The 19588-nt window shown below is 31.7% G+C and overlaps 1 protein-coding gene across 8 annotated transcripts in view; it reads right to left on the minus strand.

The window, feature by feature from the left end:
- Nucleotides 1-8587: 8587 nt before the first annotated feature.
- The window catches only part of LOC140040999 (protein-methionine sulfoxide oxidase mical3b-like), a 53753-nt gene continuing 42752 nt past the window's right edge, over nucleotides 8588-19588 (minus strand). For 5 of the 8 annotated variants that reach the window (XM_072087332.1, XM_072087334.1, XM_072087329.1 and 2 more), the window contains exons 20-26: nucleotides 17149-17181; nucleotides 14151-14358; nucleotides 13778-13877; nucleotides 13329-13402; nucleotides 12026-12088; nucleotides 11214-11328; nucleotides 8588-11053 (exon numbers count right to left, since the gene is read on the minus strand). In XM_072087332.1, coding sequence (XP_071943433.1) covers nucleotides 10945-11053; nucleotides 11214-11328; nucleotides 12026-12088; nucleotides 13329-13402; nucleotides 13778-13877; nucleotides 14151-14358; nucleotides 17149-17181 — 702 coding nt within the window. In that variant the 3' untranslated portion in view covers nucleotides 8588-10944. The remainder of the gene's footprint in view (nucleotides 11054-11213; nucleotides 11329-12025; nucleotides 12089-13328; nucleotides 13403-13777; nucleotides 13878-14150; nucleotides 14359-17148; nucleotides 17182-19588) is intronic. The other 3 variants (XM_072087335.1, XM_072087333.1, XM_072087337.1) reach the window with 2 other exon arrangements.

A 19588-nucleotide genomic window follows, 5' to 3' on the forward strand; every position in this document is an offset into this window, starting at 1 on the left:
ATTATATAATGAATGATATTATCATTCATTATATAATCGTATAGCGGCAGGGACGAATGAATTGCCATATCTATTTGTTTTAATTTTTCTTTGAAGGAGTCTGTCACAACGTTGACTTTTGTTAAATTTATAGTGCAGAGGATGAGCGTGGTCTTTTAAAATAATTTTCAATTTTTTAATTACTAATTCCTTATATAAAACTTCAGGTTGAATTTGTTCAGAGCCTACTATTCTACTGCCTTGTTTAACTATTTTATTAAGTAAAAGTCTATCTTTAAAACGTGAATTACCATAATAACATATTAGGCAAAAACTAAGTACACTGTTTAAGATAGAAGTATAAAAAAGTTGTAAAATAGTACGGTCAATCTTAAAAGAGTTTAATTTGCGTAGAAAGAAGAGACGTTTTTGTAATTTATTGTATATGCACCTACTTATTTGCATCAAATTTAAGTTTATTATCAATTTCAACCCCTAAATATTTGTAAGTTTTAACTTCCGGAATGGTCTCACCATTGATTTTGATCTTGGGAAGGTAGTTTATCTTCTTCCGAAAATCAAAAACCATCTCTTTAGTTTTATTTATATTTAGATCTAAAAAATTATCTTTACACCATTTGTGAAAAATATTAATACTGTCTAAGAAGCCTGTCATTGAATCATCTTTTGAATCCAGATAACCAATCAGAGCAGTGTCGTCTGCATATTTAATATAATCTCAGTTTTTGTATTATTTGACTTACAATCATTTGTGTATATTGTATACAATAAAGGTGATAACACACAACCTTGTGGAACACCCGTGTTAACTTTCAACAACGAGGACAACGTGTGATTAAGCTTAACACGCTGTTCTCTATCTTTTAAAAAATTAAGTAGCCATTTTATAATCAGTGGGTTAACTTCTAAATCGATAAGCTTATTAGCCAGAACATATGGTTGAATATTATTGAATGCACTAGAGAAATCAACAAAAAGAATTCTCGCAAAGCAACCTTTTTTCTCTAGGTGCTCAGAAACATTATTAAGGAGCAGAAGCACTGCATCATCAACACACCTGTTTGGACGATATGCAAATTGATTTATATCTAGCAGATTCTCCACTGAGGCAACTAGCTTACTTTTAACAATTTTTTCTAAACACTTCATTGGTACACATGTAAGGGCCACAGGTCTAAGGTCATTCATTTCCTTGGGATTTGGTTTTTTGGGAATGGGCATGATTGTTGATTTTTTCCACAACATTGGAACTATTGAGTCATTTACAGAGGATTGAAAAAGTTTACAAAAAGGAATGGCCAACTGATCGGCACACATTTTAAGAGTCTTACAACTAATATTATCGGGACCTTTTGCCTTACGTGGGTTAAGTCTTTTAAATAATAAGTTCACTTCGTCCACAGTGATTTGAAAATGTTCCGGGGGTACCGGCAGTTCATCAACGCGTTTTGTTGTTTCCCTCATGTTCAAGTCAACGTCCACTTTATCAAATCTGTTGTAGAAGGCATTTAAATCATTTGCATATTTCTTTTCATTGTCAACAACAACACCCTTTGCCTTCGGTTTATAACCAGTAATATTCTGCAAACCTTGCCACACCTTAGATGAGTCACGATTTCGGAAGGACCTTTCAATTTTATTTTTATATTCCTTTTTGCATTCAATAATTTTCCGCTTGATTTGCTTCTGTATATCTTTTCGCTTCTCTTTCTCTCCGTCATAAAAACATTTCTTATATAGAAAAAACATATAGTTTTTACATGATTATACAGTATATTGAGTAATTGGTCAAATGTTTTGCCCTACTCTGACGTAAGTTGTACTTTATACTTGTCCGGTGGCAGGAGGGGGGGGGGGGGTATCACGAATATGGAAGGGAAGGTAATCGATCAGGATAGGAAGCGTTTTCGAGATATAAGGGGTCAAAGTTCAAAATTGACCAATTACAACAATGTATTATGTATATGTATTATAACAAATTTATTGAAGCATAATTTGGTCTTTTATTACATTTTCAAGATTATAGGTGTCTATTTAATCATCTTATGAAAAAAAACATCCCTTTGTGATTAAGGGTCAAATGTCAATATTCACCAATCATAGAACGTCGGCAGCCAAGGGGTTTAACCTTGCAATGTTTTCTATAGTTTTTTTTTTGTATGGATTTTGATTCTCGATATCATCAGAATGAAGATTTTTTTTACTGGATGGCTGTCAGCATTGAGCAATTTGCATAATTAGCATAGACAAAATGGCCGCTATTTTTTTTATATAACATGCTATATCTCTGGAAATACTGGACGTAATGAGATAATTTTGGTGTCAAATTGTTCACAATGTATATATTTATATTAGATCTAACTTCCTTTGTAAAATTGACTGGAAACCCCATTTTTAGCAATTTTGACCTTTGACCTCTATTGGCTATATCTAAGTAACTGCAGGTCGGAGAGAATTAAAAATAGGAGCAAATTGTTCCCAAGATATACATTATATTCAGTGTAACAGATGATATTGCTTGAAAATGACCTGAAGTGTGGTTATTGACCTTTGACATAATTGAATAAGGTTATAACAACATAAATTAATAAATATTTGTCTTTGGGAGCCAATTTTTGTTTCAAATTATTCACAATATATATGTTTATACTTGCCATAATGCAACATTTTTTTTCAAAAAGTGACTGAAACACATGTAATTTTAACCTTTGACCTGTTTTTCTCATTCAGGTATCCATGTATCTCTAATTAAACGAAATGTACGCCTCATAGAAAATCCAGAAGTTACCCCTGGTTCATTTTGTTAAATCCATATGGGTTCCTTTTAAAATGATTGAGGGTGCACAGACAGGCTTTTCCCATGGCTTAATCTTGGAACCTACAGTTTTAATTACCCGATATATTTCTAACACAGTGGCTTAAATGTAGCCAAATGCATTGATCCGATACAGGAACCAAATGTAGAACATACAGTAGAGAACCACAGAAGGGTCTAAATAGATGACCTGCTGTTGTTTCATTTTAGGCAAGATCCATATGGGTTTCTTAAGGATCGAGAGTGCACAGGTAGCTTTATTCCATGTGCCTGTCTATATAAACCCACATTGTCACCCCTTATATTTCAATTATGGGGCTTAATGTCCATGGAGGACCGGCCCTTGGGTTAATTTGGGAAAATCCATATAAGTGTTCCTTAAGGATTGAGAGTGCACAGGCAGCTTTATTGCATGGGCCCCGCCTGTCTATTAACCCACAGTGTCACCCCTCATATGTCGATTATGGGGCTTATAATGTCCATCCATGGAGGACCGGCCCTTGGGGGTTATTTTGGGCAAATCCATAAATTTTCCTTAAGGATTGAGAGTGTACAGGCAGCTTTATTCCATGGGCCGCGCCTGTCTATATGAACTCACAGTGTCACCCCTTATATTTCCATTATGGGGCTTAATGTCCATCCATGGAGGATGACCGGCCCTTGGGTTAATTTGGGCAAATCCATAAATGTTCATTATGGATGATCGAGAGTGCACAGATGATTATATCTCTATGAACCCACATACAGTATTTCAAATATAGGGTCTCTTGTAGCCCCACATAGAGAACCCCGAAAAGTCCATGAAGGTCGGCCCTTGGGTTCATTTGGGCAAATCCATAAATGTTATTTAAAGATTGATGGTGCAAATTTAGTTTTATTCTATAGCTCATCTATGAACTTTTTGCCCCATATTAATTTATAATACAGGGCCTTATGTAGCACATCACCAGGGAAGGGTTAAGTATATACATGTATAGAGTTTCCAAAAGGGTCCTTATAGAGGATTTATTCGGGCAAATCTATATGGGTTATTTTAGAATCTTTTGTGTATTCTTTCCCGTATGGGCCAAACTATCTGTGGCTATATAAAAATTGTGGTCTGTCTGTGTAGTGAGTTGTGGATTGAGTTTGGCCACCTGGATCTGCCTATGCCCTATCCTGTGGATGAATTGGTATTCTCTGGTTCTGATGTATAGTAGTTTATTTTCCAAAAACGAATATTGTAGCCCTAATAAATGCAACTGTATAGTGGCAAATCATTGAAGGTCAGCGCAACATTTTAACATCATAACATTTTAACAGTCATAATATTATTTTTATTATTTATTTTACAGTATTATAATACATTTAAAATAATGCGCACTAGAAAAAATACCATAACTTCACTGATCAAATAACGATCGATCTCATAGTGAGTGAGTGACCGAGCGGTTAAGACAGTGGAACCGTAATTACGTAGCCATAACATCGGCAAGGGTTCGAGGCTCACTCACTCCATGGTTCTGGTGGTAGAACGAGTCTTCTCGGATAAGGACTATAAACCGTAGGTCCAGTGTACACAACTAGCTCGTGTGCACTTTAAAGAACCTAGTACATCTTTCGAGACGAGTAGGGGGTTACCCCGGTGTATTAGTACATCACAGCCACTGATCACCAACTGGGTCCTCTGGGAGATCAGTCTTTGACTGAAGAGGTCACCCAGTATAAAAATGAACAAACAAACAAATAGTTTGAATAACTTTGCATTATTTAGTATTATCACTTGTTCAAATGTTGACCTTTGACCTATGTCAACTGGTGTAATGATGAATGTGCTCCGTTGATTGTGTATGATTGATGTCTTAACAGAATGATAAAACATAACATTTTGTCTTAAATTTTAGTTTTTATTTGTTTTTTTATGCAAATATTGTGATTGGTCAATATTGACATTTGACCTTTAATTGCAAAGTATTTGTTTTATAAGGCGAATGAATAGATACCTATAACCATACAAATGTATTAAAAGACCAAATTGAAATTCAATAAATTGGTTATAATACATATGTATATAATACATTGTTATAATTAGTCAATTTTGAACTTTGACCCTTATCTCTTCCTATTCGCTTCCTGTCATGATCGAAGTCTCATTTGCGTAAATACGGTACAGTATTATAATTATATTAATCAAAATTATAATGAAATAACATAACTTTATCAAATAATTTACTTTTACTTGTAAAACCATCAATATCATAGTTTGGACAACTTTGCATTTATTTGTTAACTAATACGCGTATTAAAATGTTGACCTTTGACCTTATGTCAACTGATGAAATTTACCTTATGTCAACTGATGAAATGATGTATTCACTCTTTTACATTGCGTATGACTGATTAACAGGATGAGAAAACATCCAATTTTTATTAAATTTTAGTTTTATTTTGATTTTATAGGTACGTACGTATGATTGGTCAATATTGACATTTGACCCTTAATCACAAAGGATTTTTTTTTCATAAGGTGATTGAATAGACACCTATAATCATAAAAATATTAGTTAGTTAATTAGTTAGTGCGGCAATGTTTTTAGACAATTTTAATGTGTGTACTTTCAGCCAAAGTTTCAAGCCATTTATGAGTTTGACAATAAAGTTTATTGAATATTGAATTGAATTGAAAAACTGTAATAAAAGACCAAATTGTGCTTCAATAAATTTGTTATAATACATTTACATAACATTGTTGTAATTGGTCAATTTTGAACTTTGACCCCTTATATCTCGAAAACGCTTCCTATCCTGATCGATTAGGCCTACCTTCCATATTCGTAATCTACGGAAAATTCTGGTCTAGAAAAGTTGGATGGCAATTTGTCCCCTTTCTGGTGGTGATTCCCCCTCCTGCCACCGGACTATTAGGACATTGAGAATACAGTACTTGCAAAAACAAATGTAATTACAGTATATTGACAAATCAATACATTTGTAAAATTAGCCATAGCTGTTTAATAAAATATTTCTGATGCCTGAAACATTGTGGTTTTATCATTTCCGTTTTCGGTAAGCCATCAATTTTCTACAATCTATATTAGAGCCTGGACGAAATCTGATAATCGAGAATTGGGCATGACTATGTATAAGCTCCAGTGGTCTAATGGTTAGGATATCTGTATATCAAGAAGAAGCTTAGTTTCAAGTTTGAATTTCTTTTTCTCATTCTTTTTTTTTTAGCCAAGCTAAGAAGCTAAACCCAGTCAAGGAAGCCCTTCAACAGTCGGACAAAATGAATTAATTAATATTCAGTTTATCACCAGGACGATTTAGAATTTGTATCAAATCTACCGCACTTAGTGGCCACATCTCTTAAAGCATTCATTGGAGATGCCTGCAACAAACAAAAACACATTAATACTGTGTGTAAAGGAAAAATGATCATATACCAGTATGAACAATTATGAGATACAAAAACATGATTATTTCATCTTCAATTGTCCAGCTTTATATTTATATATGTGGATATGTAATAACAACATGACAGCAAAGAGCTAAATAAAAAAATAAATGTTATTTGCGGTACACCACGTGGTGGTACTGCTGCAACGTGATGTATCGCAAACTTTATATCAACATTGGTTTCGCCATGCAAACCTTCAAATAATATAAATTTGATACTGTATACTCATGAAAATGACAAATTTAAATATATCATAAATATGGTACTGCTGCACTATTTGATGAAATATGTATCTATTTTATAAAATACTATCAAAGAGAAACAAACTTTCAGTTTCAGTACAATTGTGTATGACAAACAATATCAAAACCAGGACGTAAAACTATTTGCAATTATTAAATCAACTGCAGACACACATTTTGCATAAAACGACACGACGACAATTTTCTCACATGCTGACAATAACTATGTCTAAAACCACCAATGCTGTAGGCCTATGTATTTATATATTTTTCAATGCAAGTTATATGTCAACACAGCAGCAGCAACAAAATATTGATTGTGATTCACCTGATAATTACTTTTTTGTTGGAAAAACACTATTCACTAAATGTTATGTTATTAAGTGTAACAATTGTGTAAAGTATTATCAGTTAAAGAAGAATTTATGTTTATTGGATGAAGCACGTATTCATATTTCTAATAAAACGTTTTATGACCATTGTGAAATTGAGATCAAAATAGCCGATTTGAGCATTTCTGACAATGGTTTGTACAGCATTCTCATAACTCGTCATGATAATGTTACAGAAGAATCCAGACCATTTAATGTGAGTGTTTTTCCACAACCTGCACCACAGTGCTCATCTGACAAACAATATTGTGTTGGTGAGTGCAACGTCACTGTACAATGTCGTATTTTCTCTTATCCAGATCTTGTACTCCAACGTTTGGGGCAGATGAATATTGAAAATACGACGAAAGGGTATAATCATACATCAGGAAATGATACTTTATTCGAAAGACAAATTTATGTCACAGACATGGTGCAATTTGCATGTGTTGTAGAAGTGAAATTTGCACCTTATACTTGCACAGTCGATGTATCAATAAAAAGTAGATTGAATGTTTCTTTAACACCAGGAAATCTGATGGAAGGTGACAATGCAGTTTTAAGTTGTTCTTTACCAAATAACAATGATGTCACTGAGGTTGAGTACATATGGGAATCATTCCCTGAAATTGACATGATTAACAATAGTAACACATTAACAATACTCAATGTAACTGCTGGTTTAAACGGGACAGAAGTAAGATGCACCGTAAGACTAGGTAATTATTCAGAGGGTTCAGCAACGACGATACTGAATGTTGACGTCCTGGATCGTGATCAAGTTCATCCTGATGTCTCAACAATGCAAATTCAAACCACATCAAACAATAGCAGTGAATCCGATGATGATCTGATATATAACCTGTTGGTAATTTGTTCAATAATGTCGGGAATCATCACTATTGTCTTTCTCATTTGCATAAAAAAATATATCAAAATTCCCAAAAAGTATGTTCCAGTGGGTAAGATTTCGGCTCTTGCCAGCAACGACGATGGAACGTTCTTTGCGATGGAGCTTGAAGTGGAAGCTCCGGCTTCCCTCTCCAAGCAACTCAAATGTAACTTATCACAACAGTTTGCCAGTTATCAACAACCAGGCTCTGTAGTATTGCTGACTGAACCACATGGTGGAGAGCGACGACAGGACGATACCTTACCACCAATACCACAAACAGAGTAAACACATTTGTGTAATAGACTAAATTGAACACAAATTAGTTATAAATTTGTCATTCAAAATGGACATGAAATGGCTTTAAATTTGGTAAGCCAGCTTTTTTGGTCAAGTGGTCGACATCCCTTATATCGAAATACGCTCATCAAAATCTGTAATCACATTTAAAACTAAACTCAAAACTCATCTCTTCAGAGAAGCATAATCGCTACTATTTGCACAGATCTTGGAAAACATAGCGCTTTGAAACCTTTGTCTCTTGCGCTTTATAAATGTTATTTATTATTATTATTATATCGGTTTTATTGAGGTGATAAACTTGTTCTAGCTTTTTTATTGTAATTTACAAATTTTCGGAAATTTACATTTATAACTAACAATGTAGGCTAACAACCAGGATTATCAAAATGAATTATAATAAGTGAATTTTGTGTCTCAGATTATCATGCTCAAATTTACTATAGCACAAGTTATATAATAATAACAAAATACTAATACTGTATATATAACAAGTGTATAATAGTCTATAAATTCTAAAAATAGAAATAGTAGGCCTATATAGAAACTAAACAGATGTATAAATTTAGCAATTTAACTACCAGTACCCAGGATTTTACATTAGAAGCGTTAATTTGCCAACTAATATTTGATGCTATATTCTTAAAATGAACTGTTATTACTGCTTCCTTGCCGAATAAAGACAAATATACATAGTTTACAATGCGTCATATTTTATTTAATATCGTCAAACTTGTTCTATATTATTTGAAGCTTAAAATCGGTGATAAAGCTTTTCCTAAAAACATCAAGTGTTCCCCAACAACACTGTAAAAATGCATTCCACTTTTAACCAATCACAACAAAGTCAGCCATGCGAAAATAACTGACCAATCGCACACTTGCCATTTAAAAACTACTGACCATTCACACGGTGGGCAAAGGAATTGATCAACCACAAACAGGTCGTAAAACAATTGACAAATCCAACGTTTTACTACTGCAACTACTATTGATTGAAAATAATAATTATATTTCCAAAATAATTGAATGTGAGAAACAAATTAAATTATCTTTGTTAGATTTTATGTGCCGCAATATTTGTACCGTGTATGATGATCAGTCGAAAACAATACTGAACAAAAGTTTAATTTTTACATGTTTTTGATAAATGAAGTAAATTTCATACCAGACCTCGATCTCTAACTTATAATAAGTTAGTCCCCTTTAACTTTGTAATAAATAAATAAATAAACCTCCCTAACTTATTGAATTGTAAAGTACAACCCCCCCTAACTTTGTAATAAATAAACTTCCCTAACTTACTGTATTGTATAAGTACGAACTCCCTAACTTTGTAATAAATAAATAAACTTCCCTAACTTACTGTATTGTATAAGTATGACCTCCCTAACTTTGTAATAAATAAGTAAGTCTATTACCTCCCTAACGTTTGTATTGTACTAAATACATTGGTCACATTAAGTAGGGAATGAAATATATTGGAATATTTTTACCATTAAAGTACTTTTATCCAAATTGCAATGTTATATTTTATTAAAATTTCATACTGTACTAAGATATTACACTTAATACTTCTATACTGTCAAAAATGATAATTATTTAGGAAACAAAATACTAATGTTAACATGATATGGAAACAAAAAATAATACAAACAATATAAAAATAAAAATTGACAGACAAAACATATTTATATAAAATTAAAAAAAACACTGTAAAATAGATTGACATCAGGTAATTCAAAGTGACATTTGCACTGTGTTCCATATGACATTATTAATATTTTAGTTAGCTTCAGTTGATATCAATTTAGATTATACAGAAAAATGTATAAAGCGCTTACGCATTATGCGCCAAGATCAAGTTATCACCCAGTATCATAAATGGGTATTTGGAACCTTTTAACACGACATATTTTGTAAAAGGACAATGTTAAAATAACATAAATACATTTCATGACTGTCTTTACACAGTCTCTTATGCAAGGGATTTTTTTTTACCTAGCATGACTTTTAGTCTAAAGCTCTGTCTATACTATCAAACTTTATGTGACAAAAAAAATGTGATGTGCCCATATATGGACATGATGATGTCATATCACTAACATATTTGGACACATCATACTTTTTTGTCAAACTATTTTGATAGTGTAGATAGAGCTTTAGGGAGAGCATATATTACATGGAGTAACCTCAATGGTGCCGAAAAGTACAATATCTAATTGTTGGAATTTGCTCCCTATAAGATATTATTGCATCAAGTTTTAACAGAACAAAGATCAATGGATAATGCATACCATCTAACTCTATTAAGGGGACACCTTGGGGGCCACTATAAGTGTCCGCGGAATAGGGGTTTACTATAAAAATATATTCTTCCCCCATTTGTTTCACAGGAAAAGTCCCTTAGGGGTGTGCCACAATAGGGGTGTGCCACAATAGGGGTGGGCCACAAGAGGAGTCTGTGTTACAACACCATGAATTACTTTACATTAACCTGTACCAAATTCTGCATATACTGTACATAGATTTTCAACTAAAACTTTACAATTCACATCCGAACAACATGTCACTTAAATCATGGTTCAGTCTTTTACCTCATAAAATCTTTCTTGTTATTCTGCTACAAAAAGCACATAAATATTATATATTATTATCAAAATTAACATTTATTTATTACTCTCTGCATTGAGCACTTTTACAGCCCCTTTGTCATATTTATCATAATTGATATAAATATAGGTGTATTTGTTTTTTTAATTCTTAAATGTTTTTCATATGAAAACATTTTGATTGAATTCATTGTCTTTGTGTACATTGACAAATTGAAAAAAAAAATCTATTTTATTTTTTAGCCTATATAAATGGATATACGATGTCTAACACTATAAGAATTCAGCTGCCGCAGCTGAGAAGCGTGCTTTTTCTCTCAAAGCTAAATTGAAACCTTTTCGAAGCATTATTCCTTCGACATCTTTGTCTTCTTGTTGTTCCCTGGAAAATATAAAGAAAGTTTTAAAAACTTACACAATGTATGAATTATCATTGACATTTGGTATAATGAAAGAAACATTAATAAAAAAATGAATAATCCTAGTCTGATAACTAAATCCCAACACCGTACTTTGCAGACACATAGAAAAACAAAAGTTACCTGAGCCTTTCTTCTTCCAGAAGCGCCACCAACGCGTCCCTTTGCTCGACGACTTCGAGCATTTCTTCAAGGAGGAGCTTTTCTTGGGCAACGTCATCCGACGATTTTCTTGAATCTAATTTTAACAAAAAAGGTTTTTTATTTCGGGAGTCAAAAATTATTATAACACAGAATCAAAACAGTTGAAAGGAAAAAATCAAAATAAATATATTTAGAAATTAAATGGACACAGAATACCAAACTGTCAACACCTAACAATTTACATAAAAAATAAATTACAAATTATAATAATCAAAAAAAAAACCTGGTATAAAAAAAGATTGAAACTGTGGACATTGAATACACAACAAAAGAATGTTATTACATAATTGAAGTTACAACTTTAAACTAAATTGTTGTAACAATAAAAATATAAACATTTATTAAAATAATTAAAACATAAAAAAACAATCCATTCATTTCCATACAGTACAATGCATAATATTGATATAGCAGTATTAAATAAATTATATATATCAAATTATTCTTTATACAATGATATATGAATCTTAAGAATTAGTTTATAATGTTTTTTATTGTATTCCATGCGTTGATTATATATGCATAAATTGACATGCACGCTGAATATACTTTCTCATGCAATATACATTGTCATGTCATGCTGAGCAGCAGGAGGCTGCACACCTACTGGAAGAGTGATTTCAATGATGGCAACAACAGAGGGGGGAGGGGATATTCCATGCTTGTAAATCTGCTGTAGGAGGTCGTACATACAGGCGATTAGGGGCATACAGCATACATTGCGCACTTACTCTGCCCTCCGGCATTTGGAATCTCAACAAACTCAAATGTTAAATTTAAATCCTCTTCTTCGTCTATGCATATAAAGACAATGTAATATTCAAATACTTGAATATATAGTAGTAGATATTATATAGTAATATTGTAGAATACATAGGGTTTTAAATCTACAGGACTCTAAACCAGAAGTAAGAAACATTGTTGCGATTACATATAAAGTAAGGTATGGCAATCAATAAATATAATTAAGGTAATCAATAAATATAATCAGTTTATATAATCATAGCATATATTTCATCATATTATCTTAGAGCTTTTAGTAAACAAACAAGAGAATGACTAACAGGGGGTGTAAGAGCAATAAGAGGATTGAATGTGAGTAGAGATGAAAACGGCAATAAACACAATCAAATCATAGACTTATTTTAACAGCATGCCACTGAATTACTGACTAAAGTATTAATAACTTCTACCATCACAATTATACAAGCAAAACAGACTTAGGTCTGTTTAACTGATTTTCCATAATCTGGAATAAATTTCTACCATAAACCTAATGACGACTTAAACAGCCAGTGTTTGTGGAAAATGTGTGCATTAAAATCTAATCCAATATTTAACTGCTGGGATAGATTTTTACTTTACAAATAATTAACTCTACTATACTTTACACTACAATCTAAGTATAAATTTAATTTTAATATATATATATTTTTTTAGATTGGATATCAGCGAAGCAGTAGTGCAATGTTTCATACAATATTTGTTTAATATATTCTTCAATAATAAAAAACTTTTGTAATTACTATAACATATAGAAAGCAATAGCTATGCTTTTAACATAGAAAATCAGCAAAAAGCATTATTTTATTACAATTTCTTAGTATGGATACATTATTATTCTAAATGGTTTCTAGTTTTGTTTGTACAGCAGTTGTGAAACCGATAGTCTAAGCAGCGAACTCATAATGTTTTTATTACACAATAGATAATTTCCTTGCTAGTTTTAAACAATTTTTTTTATAACTTCCGTGTCACTGAGCTTTATATCTATTTAAATAAAGTAATAACAGTAAAATCTCAATGGTTTAATGGCAGGGCACCTGCATATCAAGCAGGAATCTTGGTTCATTCTTCACTCATTATATTGTTCTTCATAATCTCATTTTTACAACTTGCATATGATAATTTATTGAATTTAGTTACTAATTAATTTATTGCCACACAGTTTTTCATTGCGCTCTTACACATATTTATAAATGTCAAATGATTGAACCTTTAATTATCCTAGATAATATTTATCAATTGACTTACCATCTACTGCCATTCTCTGCCTTAAATCCTGCTCTAACATACTGTGTCTATCCTCTAGTTCTAGCTCTCTCTTACTATATATTATAAAAAGAAATATTAAACAATTAATACCAAACAATTCATACAATTTAAATAATTTAATGCAATCATAAAGTCATTCAGTAAAGAAGGCAGGAAAGAAGGCAGGAAAGAAGGCAGGAAAGAAGGCAGGAAAGAAGGCAGGAAAGAAGGCAGGAAAGAAGGCAGGAAAGAAGGCAGGAAAAAGCCCAATGAGTGGTACACCATACTTTCATTATTTATATTTTTTTTTACAACTACTGATTATTGTTATTATGATATAACTTGCGACAATAAATTGAAATTCAAATTGAATTGAAATTATATTATTAATTCATCTCTTTATTCTTTACATGCCTACAAAGAAAAATAGACCTCTTAGATATACTTACTGTATCATAAGTTCTGACTCGAATCTTACAAGGGCATGTTTTTCATTGATTAATTGAAACCACTGTTGCATGAGTGTGTGTTCATCCATTCCCGTTATATCTACAATCAAACAAACATAGAAATATTAAGAATTTGCGATTTGTGGAATAATGTTAAAGGGTATACACGTTGACTTTAAGAGAGCTGCATAAACTTATGTCTACACCATCAAAGTGTATGTGACCAAAAAGTGTGATGTACCCAAATATGGTAGCAATATGTCCAAATATGGTATTGATATGATCATGATCATCATGTCCATATATGGGAACATCACATTTTTGTTGTCACATAAAGTTTGATAGTGTAGACAGGACTTAATGTTTTCATTACCTCCTTCACCCCTAAGTGCCTTCTCTACTTCAACACCCCTGTCTTCCAGCTCACGGTTCTTAACCTCAACTTCCTGCAACTGCCGCTGTATCTCCTGTGCCATACGCAGACGTTTCTGTTGCTGTTGTTTGTGTTGGCGCCGTGCTTCTCTCTGTACTCGTCTCGTCAGCTGTTCACTGATCTCTTCTTCTTCCATCTTCCTTTTCTCCTGAGGTTCAGTAAATAAGTTGATTAATATTTAGAAATACATTCATGTTAAACATTAGATAAATATATTTTAGTGAAATATTAAAATATTTGTAAGTAATTATATTATTATGAAATGATTCGAAATTTATAAAAATTTAGTTGCATTTGAAGCTAGAGGAACACACTTGCCATTATTTAAAAAGAATCTTTATTAATGATATTTTGTTTACCAATTTATTTATTTAAATAATGTTACAATGATATTAAGGCAATATTGTTAACAAATTGATTTTTCTTAAATTAATAAAGTTTTAAAAACAACTTGAAAGCATGCATGAAAAGGTAGGGTAGGGTGGCTATGTTATTTCACACACATTTAATAAAGCACAATGAAATGTCAAACTCTGAGTGGTGGTGGTGGAACTCTATCAGGAAAGGAGCAAACAATCGCAAAGCCTTAATTAGCAAAAACACAGTCTTAATTATATAAACAACAATCAAAATAGTGCTGTGCTGTCAAAATGGCACACAACAGGTTTGTGTGTAATCTGTTGAAATATCCCTTATGTAATTTAAGCTCTGTCTACACTATCAAACTTATGTGACAAAAAAATGTGATGTCCCCATATTTGGACATGTCATATGACTACCATATTTAAGCATATCACTACCATATATGGTCACATCACACTTTTTTATCACATAGTTTGGTAATGTAGACAAAGCTTTAGGATTGGTCTGGTGAGATACCTATTATGTCTCTCACTTTCTTTAAAGATTTCAAGCTCTTTAAGATTAAAAATTCTGGTTTACTCAAAATGTAGTAGAATAATATATGTCAAGGTGCGACTAGGTGTCGTAGTTAATGCAATTTGTTGACAGTGTAATATAATTGATGTGCAATTTGTAGATGGACTGTAACTGTTACCGTGACTGAACACATTATGGTACTTGGAGGCTAGCACTGTAAATTTGAATATTGAATATTAACTGAAAAATTTCACAAACAGAACAATTCCTTATAAAAACACATGGGCATGGATTGTAAAATCAGCGACTTTGATAACTCCAGAGAGAGCCGTATTTAGAAGGTCAATCTAGGCCCTAGCATGGTGATATAAATTTACATCATCGCGCTAGCCTTACGCCTATGGAACTTGTTTTGTCCCGATTTACATTTTAAATATGGCGCTCTCTGGAGTTATCGAAGTAGCATATATAAATTAAGCACAAACATTACTATAGTATAAACAATAATAACTCCTTAAAACACATTAAAAATAGTACAGTTCTGATTAAATGTAACACTGTAAACACCATGTATACATGCAAATCAGTATCGCCTAATTAGCATGCAGGTGGGGTGAACCAATGACATATCTAGTGATCTAAGTGAATTCACACTATTTTGACTTAACTGAATTCTTTATAGTGATTCACTAAATATGCACTGAAAGTGTACCAGTATGAAATTCAAATAAAGAAATGTGGAACGGTATTGAAAACTAGAAATAGCATGAGGGTATTTGTGTTGACTTTCTTGCTTAAATAGGTTTGTTTTTCTTTAAGAATTAACACTACTTTTCAATTAGCAAAATTTATCTTAAATTTGAATAGAACTTTTTAAATCAATAAATTCCAATAAAGAAACTGTTTTGACTAACTAAAGAAGGATGCTGAGGGTATTTGTGTTGACTTTCTTTCTCAAATATTTTTTTTTTTCTTTAAAAATTAATACTATTTTCTGATTTGCAAAATTCATCTTAAATTGAACTTTTAAATCATTAAATATTGATTTTATTCATCCTTTTCTTTGTTTTTGGTTAAAGATTCATGTTTTAGAGTTTACAATAAAGGAAGAGCTTTTCAAAATATAGTATAATAATTAATATAATACTTTTTTAAAATAATATTTTAATAATATATACTTATAGAATAATTTATATTATTGTACAAAACAGACACCAGTAGACTTTATATATGTTGAACATTTAGATTAAATTTAAATGGAAACATGATGAATGGGAAGAAGGTTTGACAATGATTTATAAATAAAACTGATATATTGATAAACAGAAAATATATAATGTATTAAAAGCAGTTAGTTGCATAACATTATGTATACAAATACTATATAATATAAAGGGGTGGATTGGATTAGCTGGTAGCAGTGGCAGATCCAGGATTTGTTTGCTTGGGGTGGTGACAACAGGCGTAAATAATTGATGCGTTCTTTTGCTCACTACTTAGCATTTGTTTGCTGGGGTAGTGCACAGTTTCTGGCTTAGTAATTTACTCGGCTAAGTCTAACCATCAAAGTTAGCGATAATTGTTCCATGAAATCCACTTATACCATTTTCACATTTGCTAAATGTAACAACTTGTAACCAGGTTTATTAAGTGCGAAGACAATTTTCTGGAAAATCTCCTAAGATTTCACAGGGGAAAAACACACCGACAAGAGGCCTGTTCTTCTCTCCGAGATGTCCTGAGTTTGTACTGTGCATGTGTGTTGCCCTGGAATTTAACTGACCAATCACAGGACACAAATAATTAAATAGTACCCCCAACTATGCAATGACAATACTTTCTCCTTGTAACAAGTTGTAACAATTTATGCAGATGTGAAAAGGGTATCGGTGGGTAAATTAACTAAGCCTGAACGGGACCACATGACCACAAGGATTTGTTTACTTGTGTTGGAGCTCAGTTTCCCCTGGATCAGCCACTGCATACACATCACAAACACTATATAAATGGAGGTATATACTAATGATAATAGGGGTGTATTATTTGTCTTCTTATATACCTTTTCTGCTTTGAGTGCTTTCCTGTTTATAACCTGTAAGCAATGCCATGAAAATAACATAAAAACTGATGTTAAAAAAGTGTTATTCAGAAAAATAAATATAAAACTATAATTGAAAAAAATTAACAGAAAATAATTGATTGAGCATAGCAGTTATATTTTGAAAATATACATAATTGGGTGAAATGCCTCTAGTAATCTAAAGCAAAAAAATATGAATATAAATTAAAAAACAAAATTCAGATTGTTATACTTTTAAATTCATCTACCTCGACATGATTCATAAATGCAAGTTATTAGAAAATTTAAAACATAACTAGGAAATATGGGCAAAATAATTTTTTTTTTTTAAGAAGGAATAATTAAAATAAAATTTAATTAGTTAATATAAATTTTGTGGAAGATTTGTCATTTATCAATTCTATTTTTTAACCACTAGTAAAAAGGACATTCTGCGCATACTCATATGTTTCCGAGCATGCACAGAATTAATCGTTTACTTTGCCCGTCACGAATAATTTGGTTTTATATTTTGAATTTTTATATTTTGAATTTTCAGGATTATGACATACAGCTTGGTTCCCACTAGAACGTAACGCAAGGACGTAAACGCAACGCAAGCGTTTTAACCAATGACAAGCGAAGTTATAGACAGTTAGCAATCACAAGTGAATAAGCCATCGCTTGTGATTGGTCAATTCACTTGCGTTGCGTTACGTCCTTGCGTTGCGTCGCTAGTGGGAACCACGCTTTAGAGTAAAATTTCACACCCTTTAAGCATACTTAATAACAAACAAATTTTGTGCGAGAGAAAGCCCCTTAATATCAAAAATTGAAATTTCCACTAATTGAAATTGAAGAATAGCAAGAAACAGAACATAAAATAATGAAACACTACAGAAAGTAGACAAATGATAATCGAGAGTTATCACATGATACACAAATGACAAATCAAAAGTAAATCACATGATAAAGAGACGACAAATGATATTGGTGTCTATTTTGTCCTTAGTTTTTAAAAATAAAGGGACTTTTAAATATGGTGGAAATTTATATTTATTAAATTATTCATTAACTCATATAATTAATCTATTAAAATGTGTTATATCTTTCATTTTATATTCAAATATTAATAATTGCAATAATGGTAAAGTGCCCTGCCTGTAAAAGAATTGTCATTGAACAAAAGTCAAATCACATTCTTTCATATTAGTTGATTTATCTTAAAATTAAAATCAAAATTATATTAATATAACTTTAATCCATTTATGGTATTTTTTACCAGTAATAAATAATAAAGTAGTATCTAAGGAGTGTAAAAAAATGGGAGAAAGTTCAAATGATTAATTGTCGATTGCGAAATGATAATAAAATGTATACACGGAATAGGAAACTAAAGATCTTTCAACACTATCAAACTAATATGCACATATTACATATTTTTGTCAAAGTTTGATAGTGTCGACACAGAGATTTAATAACTGTAGAGGGCGGCAATACAGAAACGGATAACATTTATACATAGAAAGGAAAGAGGAAATGTACAGTACACAGAATAGAGACTAAATAACAAACAAACGCCTTAGTTGAAATAACTGTAGAGGGCGGCAATACAGAAACGGATAACATTTATACGTAGAAAGGAAAGAGGAAATGTACAGTACACAGAATAGAGACTAAATAACAAACAAACGCCTTAGTTGAAATAACTGTAGAGGGCAGTAAATACAAAAACATTTATAAAAAGATAACATAGAAAATAGACAAAGACACAATACAAAGACAATACAAGAATGGAGACTGATTTTATACAACAAAACATTTACTTTGAAACTAACGAGTTACAAACAGAAGAATAACAATGAGTATTTTACTAAGTAATAAATAAGGTCCATGAAACATCAATCTTGCGGATCAATGTTCTTTTACAAGATACAAACGTTAGATTTTGAATCTTTTGCACACATTAAACATTAATTTAAAGTAAATAAAAGCACACTTAATGATGTCCCATGTTAATATTTGTTCACCCTTCTTTTAAACTGAAGTACTTAACTAAAAAACACATGCAATACATTCACTAATAGCGATGTTGTACATATACACAATTTATAATTCACATATTTTACATACTAATGTCACAAGGTTTGATGTGTTATTCAGATTAGAACGTATTAATATTCTCAATATTAATGGTACAGGCATAACAAAGGTGTATGGTTAGTACCAATGTTTTGTTTACCAGATTACCATTACAAGTGTACATTTACCATTTCATTCAATGTACCAAAACCAATATACCATGGTATATCAACATCAAATTATGGTGTGTCATAATTATGATACCAAAACAGGTATAATGTACCATGGTTTACCAATATGAAAATACCAGGACCAGTAAAACATGTGTACCACAATCATAAGTCTATGCTATGATACC

This window comes from Antedon mediterranea, chromosome 2, assembly GCF_964355755.1.
Source record: "Antedon mediterranea chromosome 2, ecAntMedi1.1, whole genome shotgun sequence".
Taxonomy (NCBI): Eukaryota; Metazoa; Echinodermata; class Crinoidea; order Comatulida; family Antedonidae; genus Antedon; species Antedon mediterranea.